The 15281-nt window shown below is 38.3% G+C and overlaps 1 protein-coding gene across 1 annotated transcript in view; it reads left to right on the top strand.

Moving 5' to 3' along the window:
• Nucleotides 1-15281, top strand: part of CEP95 (centrosomal protein 95) — a 79540-nt gene that overhangs the window by 60841 nt on the left and 3418 nt on the right. The window contains 5 exon segments of the mRNA XM_037809732.1: nt 10827-10966; nt 11854-11947; nt 12772-12900; nt 13703-13872; nt 13988-14062. Coding sequence (XP_037665660.1) covers nt 10827-10966; nt 11854-11947; nt 12772-12900; nt 13703-13872; nt 13988-14062 — 608 coding nt within the window.

The raw sequence follows: 15281 nt of genomic DNA, 5'->3' as shown, positions 1-15281 counted from the left end.
TCTAGAATCTGAGTATGAGTTTGCTTATTCAAATTATTTCATATCAGTAAGATCATGCAATATGTGCTTTTGTGTCTGTCTTATTTCACTCAATAGCATGCTGTCTTTCAAGGTTTCATCCATGTTGTCACATGTTTCAGAACTTCATTACTTTTTATGGCAGAATAATAACCCATTTTATATATATTCACATTTTATTTACCCAGTTCACCCAATTGATGGGACAACTTGTTGAATAATGCCACCATGAACAGTGGTGTGCAGATATCCATTCACGTTCCTGCTTTCAGATCTTTAGAAGTGAGATTTCCAGGTCATGTGATAATTCTTTACTCAGGTTTCCGAGGAACCACCACACTGTCCTCCACAACTGCTACACCATTTTACATTCACACCAACAGTGAATGAGTGTTCCTATTTCTCCATATCCTGTCCAACACTTGCAATTTTTTCTTAATAGTAACCATTCTAGTGGGTGTGAAATGTGATCACATTGTGGTTTTGATTTGCATTTCCCTAATACCCAATGATGTAAAACATCTTTTCATGTACTTTTTGGCCATTCGTATATCCTCTTTGGAGAATTCTCTATTCAAGACTTTTACCCATTTTTAAAATGGATTGGGTTTTTGTTTGTTTGTTTTAGTCTTTTTATTTAATTGTAGGATTTCCATATATTTTCTGGATATTAAGCCATTATTGGATATGTGGTTTCCAAATATTTTCTCCCATTGAATAGGTTGGCTTTTCACTTTCATATAAAGTCTTTCGATGCATAGAAGATTTTCATTTTGATGAGGTCCTATTTAATTTTTTTTCTTTTGTTGCTTGTGCTTTGGGTGTAAAGTCTAAGAAACTGTTGCTTAACACAAGGTCCTGTTGTTGCATTCTTATATTTTCTTCTAGGAGTTTTATGGTTCTGCTTCTTATTTTTAAGTCTTTGATCTACTTGAGTTAATTTTTATATACAGTTTAAGACAGGGGTCCTTCTTCATTCCTTTGCATATGGATATCCAGTTCTGCCAGAACCATTTGCTGAAGAGAGTGTTCTTTCCCAGTTGAGTGGACTTAGCAGCCATGTCAAAAATCAATGGACCATAGATGTGAAGTTCTCTTTCTGAACTCTCAGTTCAATTCCGTTGGTCTTCTCTTGTGCCAGTACTGTGCTATTTTGAACTGTAGCTTTGTGATATGTTTTACAGTCAGAAAGCGTGAGTCCTCCAACTTCATTCTTTTTCAAGATGGTTTTGGCTATTTGAGGCACCTTACCCTTCCAACTAAATTTTATGATTGGCTTTTCCTTTTCTGCAGAGAAGGCTGTTAGGATTTTGATTGGGATTACATTAAATCTGTAAATCGCTTTCGGAACAATTGACACCTTGACAGTATTTAGTCTTCCAATCCATGAGCATGGAATGTCCTTCCATTTATTTAGATCTTCTGTGATTTCTTTTAGCAAAGTTTTATAGTTTTCCGTATGGTTAAATTTTATTTTTTAGCTATTTGATCCTTCTAGTTACAATTGTAATGGAATTTTTTTTCTTGATTTCCTCCTCAAATTGTTCATTACTAGTGTATAGGAACATTACAGATGTTTGTGTGTTGAGTTTGTACCCTGCAACTCTATTAACTCTAGTAGCTTTGTTGTGGATTTTCTATGTGTAGGATCACGTCATCTGCAAATAAGTTGAAAGTTTTACTTCCTTCCTAATTTGGATGCCTTTTATTTCTTATTCCCCTTCAATTTGTTAATGTGGTATATTACATTCATTGATTTCTTATGTTGAACCACCCTTGCATAACTGGGATAAAAGTTCCTGGGGACTTAAAGCTGTTGCAGGAGTCCAAACCTTCAGCTCAGCCTCCCCCAGTCTGTCTCTGCCGTGGACCCACAAGTCCCTGGTGTTGGTGTAGGGCCCCTGGGACTTCCATGCGGGTCCCGCATGCAAGCTGTGCCTTCCTAGGTCCTCTGCTGAGGATAGACTGTGCAACATCACAGATGAGCGCAGTCCCCAAGGGAAGCTCTGGGCTTGCTATGCTGCGCAGGGGCATTCCCAGCCTGCTGAGAGGATGGCTGTATGGAGCATGGTAATTTCCCCCTTTCGCGGACCTCCGACTTCCTAGTTCCAGGATTATTAGCTGTGGGTGGGCCAAAAAGCTATCATCCATTGCCAGATACTGAGATGGGTGCTCGGGGTGTGGAAGAGACTCCCCACCATGCGCTCAGCTTCTCAGCTTTCGCTGCTGGATCTGCAGCCGCTTTTTGGTTTTTAAACTAATCCTTTTCTAAATGCCAAACCCCCGGTTCTTCCTGACCGCAGCGTGGTTGCCGGTTCTCCAGCAGCCTCACTCACTTGTTTCTGAATGCACAGTCTCGGTTTCACATGTGCACAGTCCCTGTGGATTTAGCAGACCTTGTCCAACCAGTACATCACTGGAACTGATATGCTGGAGCATTTTCTGTCTTTTACTTAGCGTTTTTCATGGAGATGTTTTTTTGCCCTGTCTCTCCTAATCCACCGTCTTCCCTGATTTGCTTTTATTTTGTTGAGGATTTTTGCATCTAACTCATAACAGACATTGATCTATAATTTTCTTGTAATATCTTTATTTAGCATTGGTATTAGGGTGATGTCAGCCTCATAGAATGAGTTAGGTAGTGTTCCCCCCTCTTCAATTTTTTGGAAGCGTTTGCTTTGAGCAGGGTTGGTGTTGATTCTTCCTGGAATGTTTGGTAGAATTCACCTGTGAAGATACCTGGTTCTGGGCTTTTCTTTGTTGTGAAGTTTTTGATGACTAACTCAGTCTCTTTATTTGTAATTGGTCTGTTGAGAGCTTATTTGTTCTTGAGTCAGTGTAGGTAGTTTGCATGTTTCTGGGAATCTGTCAGTTTTGTCTGGGTTGTCTAATTTGTTGGCATTCAGTTGTTCATAGTATCCTTTCATGATCCCTTTTATTTCTGTGGGGTTAGTGGTAACATACTCCCTCTCATTTCTGATTTTAATTATTGTATCCTCTTTTTCTTTTCTTTGTCAGTCTAGCCAAAAGGTTTGTCAATTTTATTGATCTTTTCAAAGAACCAGCTCTTGGTTTTGTTTGCTCTGTTTTTTTAATTCTCTATTTCATTTGTTTCCGCTTTCATCTTTCTTTCTCCTTGCTTTGGGATTAGTTTGCTGTTCTTTGTGTAGTTCCTCCAGGTGTGCAATTAGGTCTTTGATTTTAGCTCTTTCTTTTCACATAAGTATATAGGGCTATAATAAATTTCCCTCTGAGGATTTCTTCACTGCATCCGTAAGTTTCAATATGTTTTGTTCTTGTTTTCATTTGTCTCAAGGTATTTACTGATTTCCCTTGTGATTTCTTCTTTGATTGATTGTTTAAATGTGTATTATTTAACTTCTATATATTTGTGGATTTTCCAGTTCTCTGCATTTTGTTGATTTCTACCTTTATTCTATTGTGGTCAATGAAGATGCTTTGTATAATTTTTTTTTAATTTATTGAGACATGTTTAAGGCCTAATATATGGTCTATCCTGGAGAATGATCCATTTGCACTTGAGAAGAATGTATCCTGCTCTTTTGGGGTATGGTGTTCTATATGTGTCTGTTAGGTCTGGTTCATTTATTATATTATTCAAGTTCTGTTTCCTTATTAATTTTCTGTCTACATGTTCTATCTATTGATGAAAGTGGTATATTGAAGTCTCTATTATTATAAAGGTGTCTCTTTCTCATTTCAGTTTGCCAGTGTTTGCTTCATGAGTATTTTCGGGCACTATGTTTAGGTGCATAAATACTTAGAATCGTTATTTCCCCTTTCTTAATATATAGTATTCCTTTTTATCTTTTGTAACAAGTTTTTTTTTTTTACTTAAAAGTCCATTTTGTCTGATATTAGTATAGCTATCCCAGCTCTCTTTTGGTTGCTATTTGCATGGATTTTCTTTTTCCATCCTTTCACTTTCAAACTATTTATGTCTCTTTGGGTCTAAGGTGAGTCTCTTGTAAATTATGTAAACAACATATAGTTGGATCATACTTTTTTATCCATTCTGCCAATCTGTGTCTTTTGACCAGAAAGTTTAGTTTAATCCATTAACATTCAGGGTTATTGCTTCAGCCATTTTGTCCTTTGGTTTTTTTATATGTCATATCTTTTTTGTCTCTTTTCCTTATTGCAACCTCCTTTTCTGAATAATTGATCTTTTGTGATGTAGCTGATTCTTTTCTCATTTTTCCTTCTGTGTATTTTAAAAATATTTTCTTTGAGGTTACCCTGGGGTTTGTAACCTAGACATATAACCTACTAAGTTGAAAAGATATCAACTTAACTTCAATAGCATACACATCTGTGCTCTCATATCTCTCTGTTTCTCCTGTTTACATTGTTTTATATTTATCTCTTTATGTTTTACATGTCCATTATCAGGAAATATGACTTTTTCTTATTTAATTGTATTCTAACTCTTATTGGAATTAAAGAGTAGAGTTACACATTGATGATACAGTGCTATTGGGTTTTGCATTTACTCATTTAGTTACCTTTACTGAAGATCTTCACTTCTTCACACTACTCAAGCCACTCTCTGTGCTTTCTTTCCACCTGAAGAATTCCCTTTTGTCATTCTTGTAAGGCAGGTCTTTTACTGACAAACTCTCTCAGTTTCTGTTTATTTGTGAATGTCTTAAACTCTCCCTCGTTTTTTAAAATGCCATTTTATTGAAATATAGTTACATACCATACAATCATCCAAAGTATACAACAATTTTTCACAGTATCATCATACTCTCCCTAATTTTTGAAGGGTAGTTTTGCTGGATAAAGAATTTTTAGCTAGCAGTTTTTCTCTTTCAGTACCTTAAATATAGCATACCACTGCCTTCCTGCTTCCATGGTTTCTGATGAGAAATCAGTACTTAATCTTATTGAGTATCCCTTGTATGTGATGAATTCTCTCTCTCTAGCTGCTTTCAGAATTCTCTCTGTTTGGAATTTGACATTCTGATTAGTGTATGTCTCAGAATAGGTGTATTTGTTTCTTTTTGATTACACATTTTCTTAATATCCTTTAGCTCTTTATCCACCATTAGTTTTTCTCTCCATGTTTTCCTTCATCTCCTTGAAGTGATTTAGATTTAACTTCTTTGATTAGTTCTTCCAAAGTCTGTGTCTCCTCTGAAGTTTTTAATTTGTTCCCTTGACTGAACCAAATCTTCCAGTTTCTTAGTATGGCTTGTTATTTTTTGCAAATGTCTGGGCATCTGATTATTTTGATGCGCTAACTCTCAGTGTTGGTTTCTCTCTGGAACCTAGGGTTTTATTGCAGATTGGCTGTGTGTTAAGGCTCTTCTTTGAGGCTTGGTTCAAGTTACACTCAATCTTTAGAGTAGCCTGTGTTGAACTGTTGAGATTTTCTCAGGGCCTCTGCACCTGTTTCACTTCTTAGACATGTGGTACAACTTTTAAGATTGCCCTTTTATCTGCAATTTTGTCACCTCCAGGAGAAAGCTTCCATTTCTCTGTTCTTTCTCCAGAAATCCTGATTTGTTGTGTTTGTTTTTGTGCAGAATTTTCTACCGATCTCCTATGATTTGTTTAACTTCTTTTCTTCACTCAGTGACCCCCTTTCTGTACACATGTCAGGCCTGGGACCCATCCTGCCTTACCACAGTTCAGTTCTCCTTTTATTTCTCCTGGGAGGTTTTTCCATCTCTGACTACTTCCCTGTTCTTAGGATATTCCACCCTGGGGAGCCAGATGGGGTCACTGTTCAAAAATGTCCATTTTTTTCATTTAGGTGATCCAGCAATCAGAGACAGGGCTGTGTATGTGCACCTCTCACAAACAGTTCTGCCATGGTCTCTCTTTCTTCCCTTGGGGCACTGTAGTATGCGGCACTTTTCAGCCGCTTGTGTTCCTCCCTCGGTCTGTGCAGACTTGGGTCCCAGTGCCTGGATATTTGTGTGGGGTTCTAATTCACTGCTGTGAACTGCATCCAGGGCAGGAGGAGCCTGGGCTGTGCTGCCTCTGCATGACTCCTGAGCTGCACGGGACGAGTGAAGGGGAGGGTCCAGGCTGGCGGGTCTGAGAATTTTTCCTATTTTCATAACTACACACTGTTCTGCAATGACAGCCTGTAATGTGTATATATGCAGGAGCTTCTCTAGAATCAGCATATTGTAGAATTGGCTAGATCATGGGATTTACTTTTTCAACGTTGCCAAATTGTCTTCCAAAGTGATTGTACCATAGCAACAGGCTATGACAGTTTTGCAGATCCTTGCTTCTGTTTAATCTTCTGCTGTTCAAATTCAAAGAATTATCCTGTCTTCCACCAAATAAAATTCTGTGTGTTTTGCATTCAGTTTTATCTACTGTAATCATTTCATGTGTCTCTAGGGAGTCTCTCTCATCAAAAAAATTCCTTAAACTTTTTACTTGTTCTTTATTCTTTGAAGAACGCCATCTTTCTTCCTCTTATTTTATCTCTCCTCCCTTCAAAACTTGTCTCAGCTAATCTTCCAGGAAGCCCCATGTTTCCCTTACTATACACACACACATGGCACCTCATTTGAAAATCATTGTAAGTTAAAATTTATTTTAGTTTGGTCTTCATTTTCTAAAGAATACATTATGTTAATGTCATAAAAATATATCATTTAAAATGGATTATGCAAGTCATTTTAGTCATCTTATTTTTTTAGTGTGTTCTTAGAATTTAAAATGAATTTGAAATACTTGAATTAAAACATAAAGAAAAGAAAAAGAAAAACTGACAATTTGAATTCTCTGGGTAATTTTATTTAGAAAAATATCAAGCTAATTTCCTTGACCTTAGAACTGTATTTTTTTTTTTTAATTTTTATTGGGATTGTTGAGATACCATACAATTATCCAAAGATCCAAAGTGTACAATCAGTTGCTCCTGGTACCCTCATACAGCTGTGCATCCATCACCACACTTAATTTTTGTTCAATTTTTAAAATCTTTTCATTACTCCAGACAAGAAATAAAGTGAAAGATGGAAAAAAAAAAGAAAAAAAAAAAAAGGAAACTTGAATCCTCCCATATCCCTAACCAACCCCCCTCAATTGTTGACTCGTAGTGTTGGTATAGTACATTTGTTACTGTTTATGAAAGAATGTTGAAATACTACAAACTAGTATATAGTTTGCAATAGGTATATATTTCTTCCCTATATGCCCCTCTATTATTAACTTTTAGTTGTATTGTCATACATTTGTTCTGGTTCATGGAAGAGTTTTCTAATATTTGTACAGTTAATCATGGACATTGCCCACCATAGGATTCAGTTTTATACATTCCCGTCTTCTGACCTCCAGCTTTCCTTCTGGTGACATATATGACTCTAAGCTTCCCATTTCCACCTCATTCACGTGCCATTCGGCACTGTTAGTTATTCTCACATCTTGCTACCAACACCTCTGTTCATTTCCAAACATTTAAGTTTATCCTAGTTGAACATTCTGCTCATGCTAAGCAACCACTCCCCATTCTTAAGCCTTGTCCTATATCTTGGTACCTTATATTTCATGTCTATGAGTTTACATATTGTAATTAGTTCTTATCAGTGAGACCCTGCAATGTTTGTCCTTATGTGTCTTGCTTATTTCACTCAGTATATTGCCCTTGAGTTTTTGTCATCAACCCATTTTTTTTTTTTTAAGACGGTTTTGTTCACACACCATACATTCCCTCCTAAGTAAACAATGGTTCTCTGTATGGTCACATCTTTATGTGTTTACCACCTTCACCACTATCTATATAAGGTCATCTACATTTCTTCCACAAGGCAGGAGGGGGCGTCAAAGAAGGTAGAGAGAGAAAAGAAAGAGGAAAAGAATGACAGCCAGGAAGTAGCAAAAGGAAAAGTAACCTTAAATCAAAATAGGGTAAAGAGTCAGACACCACCACCAGTGTCAAGTGTCTAACATGCCTTCCCTATCCCCCCCTTTTATCTGCATTTACCTTGGTATATCGCCTTTGTTACATGAAAGGGAGCATAATACAATGATTCTGTTAGTTATAGTCTCTAGTTTACATTGGTTGCATCCCTCCCCCAATGCCTCCCCATTTTTAACACCTTGCAAGGTTGACATTTGTTTGTTCTCCCTTGTAAAAGAACATATTTGTACATTTTATCACAATTGCTGAACACTCTAGATTTCACCAAGCTACACAGTCCCAGTCTTTATCTTTTCTCCTTTCTTCTGGTGTCTCACATGCTCCCAACCTTCCTCTCTCAACCATATACATAGCTATCTTTGTTCAGTGTACTTACATTGCTGTGCTACCATCTCCCAAAACTGTGTTCCAAACCACGCACTCCCGTCTTCTCCTATCACTCTGCAATGTTCCCTTCAGTATTTCCTGTAGGACGGGTGTCTTGTTCACAAAGTCTCTCATTGTCTGTTTGTCAGAAATTATTTTGAGCTCTCCCTCATATTTGAAGGAAAGCTTTGCTGGATATAGGATTCTTGGTTGGCGGTTTGTCTCTTTCAGTATCTTAAATATATCACACTACTTCCTTCTTGCCTCCATGGTTTCTGCTGAGAGATCTGCACATAGTCTTATTAAGCTTCCTTTGTATGTGATGCATTGCTTTTCTCTTGCTGCTTTCAGGATTCTCTCTTTGTCTTTGACATTTGATAATCTGATTATTAGTGTCTTGGCATAGGCCTATTCAGATCTATTCTGTTTGGATTACGCTGCGCTTCTTGGATCTGTAATTTTATGTCTTTCATAAGAGATGGGAAATTTTCATTGATTATTTCCTCTGTTATTGCCTCTGCCCCTTTTCCCTTCTCTTCTCCTTCTGGGACACCAGTGATACATAGATTCTTGTACTTTGTTTCATCTTTAAGTTCCCGGAGATGTTGCTCATATTTTTTCATTCTTTTCTCCATCTGCTCCTTTGCGTGTAGGCTTTCAGGTGTTTCGTTCTCCAGTTCCTGAGTGTTTTCTTCTGCCTCTTGAGATCTGCTGTTGTATGTTTCCATTGTGTCTTTCATCTCGTGTTGTGCCTTTCATTTCCATAGGTTCTACTAGTTGTTTTTTTTGAACTTTTGATTTCTGCTGTATATATGCCCAGTATTTTCTTTACAGCCTCTATCTCTTTTGTGAAATATTCTGTAAACTTTCTGAATTGATTTAACATTAGTTGTTTAAATTCCTATATCTCAGTTGAAGTGTACGTTTGTTCCTTTGACTGGGTCATAGCTTTGTTTTTCTTAGTGTAGGTTGTAGTTTTTTGTTGTCTAGGCATCTGACCTCCTAGGCCACCCCAATCAGGTTTTCCCAGATGAGAAAAGGCTCAGGTCACAGAAGGAGGTAATATTTCAGTATCTGGTTTCCCTGATGGGTTTTCTTAGAGGATTGAGACACCTGTGCTTTTCTGCCCGGCAGGTGCACCTGTCAGCCTGTCACTGCCTGTGTAAGAGGGTGTGGCCTGTGGCTCTCCTCCCCCAGGCTTTGGGGTCTGGTTCCGGAAAGACTGAAAGACGGGCAGTAGAGCTGTGCCCGTCCCTTTCCTCTTGGGAAGCTGTGCCCCCTCCAGAGTTGTCATCTGCATATCAATAAGTTCTTTGTTTCTGTGACTCTGCTGATCAAAGTGTTTTGATTTTAAAATGGCGGAGGCTGTCTTTACTGCAAAGCGCTGCAGGCTGGGAACGGCTGAGGTTTTCTCCACAGAGAGAGAAAGGGACAGAAAAACTCCCAGGTTCACCCGTCAGCCAGAGATAGCACCCGGTCCTCTGGGCTCCCTGTCCTGAGACAGATATGTCCCCCAACTCTCCCAAGGTCAGTTATCACCAAAAGCCTCCATCTGCTTGTTGAGGATTCGCTGTCTGTATTGAGCAGTTAACATTAAAACCCCACTTGGAGCTGGGCTGAGAGAGTGTACCACGCGGCTTCCGTGAGGGAGGGGCTCTCGGCTCTCAGCGTGGGGGCCGCAGGTTTCACTTACAGATTTTATGCTGTGATCTCGGGCATTCCTCCCAATTCAGGTTGGTGGATGAGGAGTGGACAGTCACGTTTTGTCTCCCCCCCTGTTATTCCAGGTTATTTACTAGTTTTTTGGTCCTTTATGAATTGTTCCGGAGGGGACTAACAGTCTTCCACTCCTCTCTATGCCACCATCTTAGCTCCTAAGGTCAGAACTGTATTTTTAGATCACTTTTCCAAAAGCATGGAGTCCGTCTCTTCTCTGCTAAAACATGCTCAACTCATGTATAAACCATGGAACACAAAAAGGTTTATGGAGAGAAGTGAATTGCCAAATATCTTAGGCAGTGTGGAGTTATGAGGGCTAAACTGCTAAGGAGGAAACATCAAGACAGCCTAGAGAATGCTAAGCTACATGAAACACCTACTTATGAGCCTGCTGCTTTGTTTTTATAAAATAGGTTTATGGATTTATATCCCACCTCCTCAGAGTACCTAGATTGATAAAAGAATAGCAGACACAATGCTCTGGTGATTCACCTTTTCTTTCTCCCCATTACGCTATACTAAGAGCACTTCCTGTAGGGTTTTGCGCACGGCAGGCAGTCCATGTGTTGCTCCATTTTCAAACCAAAGCTGAGTATAGTACGTTCTTTGAGACAATGCACATTTATGTGCATTTGTCCATTTATTTGCTTTGACTAAACATACAAATAAATACAAATTAGTTTTAGGAGAGAATACATTTAGCACGTTTACTTATCAGTCTCTTTGCATTTGGTAAAACCAACTATTTGGTTTCCAGCTTAACATCTGTGGCTGTCATGGGACTAATGGTACTTGACTCTCTGTGTTACAGGACTTTCCATACATAGAAAGCCACCCTACAGATCACATTCGCTCTCTCCGTCTCCAGTCAACAAACACAAACAGTTACATATGGAGAGAACAAGGCAGCAAAAGCCAAAAGAAACAGATATCCGCCGATTCCGAGCAAAGGTACATTTCTTGACTACCATTGGGCAGGAGACAATGCCATTTACCTTTAGCCAAATCTACTGATTAAAGGCTTAAAATATGTTTAATATTCTTGAGTCTAGTGGATGATAGAGATTTATGTGACAGCTTTTGCCCTTCCACTATGAGATATAAAATTTGCACTCCTTAAACTATGAGAAAATACTTGGTCAGGATATGGTCCAGTGCTCCAATGGATTAAGACAGATGAGTTCATTGTGGGTTGGTATTTTTTAGAGAGAGCTTAAGGGAAGAGTATATAGATAGGATGAGAAAGTACCCAAGACAGGAATGAGACGTGATTAAGATTCAGTAAGACTGGTGGGAATTACCAAGGAAGACTTGCTTGCTACATAGTAGAGATTTTGAAATGCAGTAAAAATTTAGCACATTTCTCATTATTTGCTTGTTAGTATTTTTTATAATGGTGTAAAACTATTTCAGACTGCTTATTTCATTCAGCTGAGTATATAATTCAGCATGTAACTTCAACTCAGAAGAATATCAAAATAATTACAAAAACTATGGGAACAAAAAATGCATTATAAATAATTTCATTTTATGTCCCAATTATATCTGTTAATATATATTTATGATAAAGAGTCTGAAAGGAATGAAAAAAAAAAAGAGTTGGTATTTTAGGTGTAGCAGGATACTAAGTGAAATTTTTTCCTTATTTTCATTTATGGATTTTGTCATTTTTTAAATTGTAGAATATGACATATATACATAGAAGTGAAAACTTTCCAAGTGCAATTTAATGAGTATTTAGAGAGCCAATTTCAAAGAATGTTACGGGTTACAGTTCCATAGCTTCAGTTATAAATGTTTTTAATAGCTATAATATCATATGACCTTTTCCGTTCTAGGCAATAACTGAAGCATTTGAAAGGGAACTAAGAAGAAATAAAGTTCAAGAGAACATTGGACCTCTAGTGAAAAATGATGATGAGGAGGAAATAGTGGGTAAAAATCTCCGCTGTAATAAATGACATTTGATCAGATCAGTGAAAAATACAGAGATGATCTTTTTAAAGGGAAAAAAACACTAGCAGGGACTTAGTTTGTTAGGAAAATGCAGGATTTCATTTCATGATACAGGAGTTTCTCTTAACTCATTCATTAGATAGTCAAGTTGCTAACATGTGGCAAGTCAGGATACCAAGGAAAATTAGCATTTTTACTTCCTGCCTAAAACTTCTGTCAGTTTCATGAGTTTCTATTGCTTAGCAGTTCACCAAGAGTTCAAAAAAATAGTTAGGCTGACAAAATTAAAGAGCAGTAAAAGGAGACAGAAAATCCCAGTTGTTCTATGCCAGGTGAGAAACCCAAAGCATAAGTTTCCACTGCCTTTCAAAAAGATGGTTACAGAAGCTAAATGAAACCACAGGGAAAATATTCATGCAAAATGTTAATGAACAAAACAGTTTATAAAATACAATATGATTACAGTTAAACATTAAGAATTTTTAAAATCTACATGGAAAAGCAGCAAGTACCTCAAAATGTTAACAGTGGTTATATTTAGGGTGTGGGATTTTGGTGTCTATGAAACCTGAAAACGATTCAGTGCCTTTTCAAATTCCAAGGGATAGCAGAGGCCAAAGGATACGTTTCAGCTTACTTAGAGTAGATGAATGCTTGACCAGATTTAAATGTAAGAAGTAAGGTGGTTTGGCTGGGGATTAATTAGTCTTTTTTTGTCAATATGTAATACTTGAAGGTGATGTATCAGAGTTATTAGACCTACCTCTTATTTCTATTCTGTTTGTATCTGCTTCTAAGGAAAAAACTATACAGAGAAGCTGTTTATAAAGGAACTCCAAAACCTGGTCAGCCCAGGAAGATTTACTCTAGAAAAACCACAACTCCAAGTCCAAGAGGCAGCTTCCCAAAGCCAAATAAAGCTGTTCCAAGTAAGAACCACAAAATCATACTTTATGGAAAACTGGCAGTGTTTGAAAGCGTATGCTACATTCCAAGGACACAACACTGAAAACCAGCATACACCAGTTAGCTGGAGAAAGTTCCTCTTTTATCACTGCCATAGGGCTAGATTTCTGTAAAGAGAATACTTTCAAATGGCAGTACCTTATGGAAAACCATATTTTAGTGACAAAGGAGATGCTACAACTACTACCTACGGTTCTGGCTTTGGCCTCACTCTGTGTTCACTCACTCTGGTTGCCTTTTGTTTGTTTCTGAGAACTTGGTAGAACTAAAGGGATGGTTCCAAAGCAAGCAGATGGCTTGTCAGTTGGTTGCCAGTGAGTGTTAGAGCCCTGGTATAGGAGAAATCAGGTCATGTGAAATGCTAGGATGCAGTTTCAGAGACTACTGGCCTTCCAATTCATCCCATTAGACAGAGACTTTTTATTCTCAGCACATGCCTACCAAGAGAGCTGAAGAGTCTTCAGTTTACCACACCCAGAGCATCCATCCATAGACTGAATCAGCTGGGCAGTTAGGATGGACTTTGCAACAAGACCAGTAGGTCATGAGTCAGAACTGTTGAGCTTATTTTCCTTTTTATGAGAAGCTGTCTCACTGATCAAAGAAGGAATGCAAAAATAATATGTAAATTTAGAATTGTTCTTTTCAGGATTCGAAATGCCTCACTTAGATAAGCTTTGTTCTACTAGAAAGGTAAGATGAAAACTCTCATAAAAAGCTGTTGGCAAGTCTCTCAGATTAAGAGTATCTCGTTTTACCTTGCAGTGAAATTAAAGGAATACAGTCTCCTGCCCCTGATGCTGGAGGAGTTTCCATTTCTCTATGTTTCTGGCCAAACACTAAGCAAAATGTGGAAACAGCAAATTGCACAAGTTGAACAGCTCAAAAAGGATGCATTTGGAGAAAATCGATCAAAGAAGAAACTCCAGGATGAAGTAAGTTAGTGTCAATTTTAAGAGTAGGAATACAAACCAGAAAGGGGAGGAGCTTATCCTTGAGAATCCAGTAAACAGCATTATTAACTCACTTCCCCTCGTGTCCCCCTTAAAGATAGAAGAAGCCTTGAGAAGGCATGACCTCCTGACTGGACTTGTCAAAAAAGAATATGAACATAACAAGAGACTGGTACGTCAAGAGCAATTTGAGTGTTTTAATTTTTAATGTATAAGCTGTTATAAACCTTTCTTATTGGTACCAGTTGGGCAGTAGTCCCCCACAGACTCTTATCTCTAACACTTGCCTGTTAAGGCATGTAGGGCTTAATCCGAAATTGATGAGGGGGGAAGTGCTAGATGCTTTATATGCACAGTTTCCTTTAGTCTTTACAGTAACATATTAGAGTACATGTTTGCTAATAAACGAAATGAAAAACCTGTAGCTTTGAGGTATTAAGTAATTTGCCCTGGGTCTTGCCCTAAAGGGGCAAGGTCAAGATTTGAATCCAGGTCTGTCCCACAACCCCTTCAAGATGCCACATGGTTGTAAATTAGTGCTTTTAGCCCTCTCCTATCTTTTTCAGGTTCAATAGAGACCTGAGGTAGTATCCCAGCCTCCATTGTAGTTTCCATTGGGAACTGTACCTGGAACATTATCCTCTGTTGAGCATAGTGAAGAGCAATGACAGAGGTTAGAGACAATAAGCCAGAAGAAGAGATATGAAAACACTTAATTGAGTGTGGAATAGATATAAGCCACGGAGAACTATAATTCTAAATAATCCCAGAGAAAGGGGAAGGCATCTCAAGAACTGCATGTGGTACTTTGATATAGAGAGAAGAAAACAAATACCTGAACATACAGTTGGAGGCTTTGTTATATACATGACCTCATTTCAGCCTCACTACTTTGTCAGGTATTGTCCAATTTCATAATGAACATACAGGTTCAGAAGGTTTGTGAGCCCCTTACCACTGGTAGCAGGGGGAAAAACAGTTTTAGTGTAATCCTTACTTACAGCCTAATTAATTTAAATACTATTGGTAACTCTAGTTTTGCTTGAAAGTCTTTAAGAGTACTCTTTTCCTACTCCTTTTAAGCTGGCATCTGGGTTTGGCTTAGGCAACCCCATAGTGGAATGGGGAGATGAGATCCTCAAATCCACCAGGGTGCCGAGGATCATGCTGCTTTCTGCAGCAGTGGGTCCTCCTGGGGCAGTGGATTGCTCCTTGGACATTGAGGTCGTGAACCTGCCAGAGTCTGGAGGGCTCCTGGGGGACAACAGTCTTTCACACACTGCCCAGGCAGTGGGACTGGCCCTCCATAGATGGTTCACTGTGTAGAAGACATGATGGGGAGTGGGGTAGAAGAGAACGCTGAAGTCTGTCTTCCTTTGTCCTTGCCTCAT

This window comes from Choloepus didactylus, chromosome 18, assembly GCF_015220235.1.
Source record: "Choloepus didactylus isolate mChoDid1 chromosome 18, mChoDid1.pri, whole genome shotgun sequence".
Lineage (NCBI taxonomy): Eukaryota > Metazoa > Chordata > Mammalia > Pilosa > Megalonychidae > Choloepus > Choloepus didactylus.
This window is presented reverse-complemented; position numbering and strand designations above follow the sequence as displayed.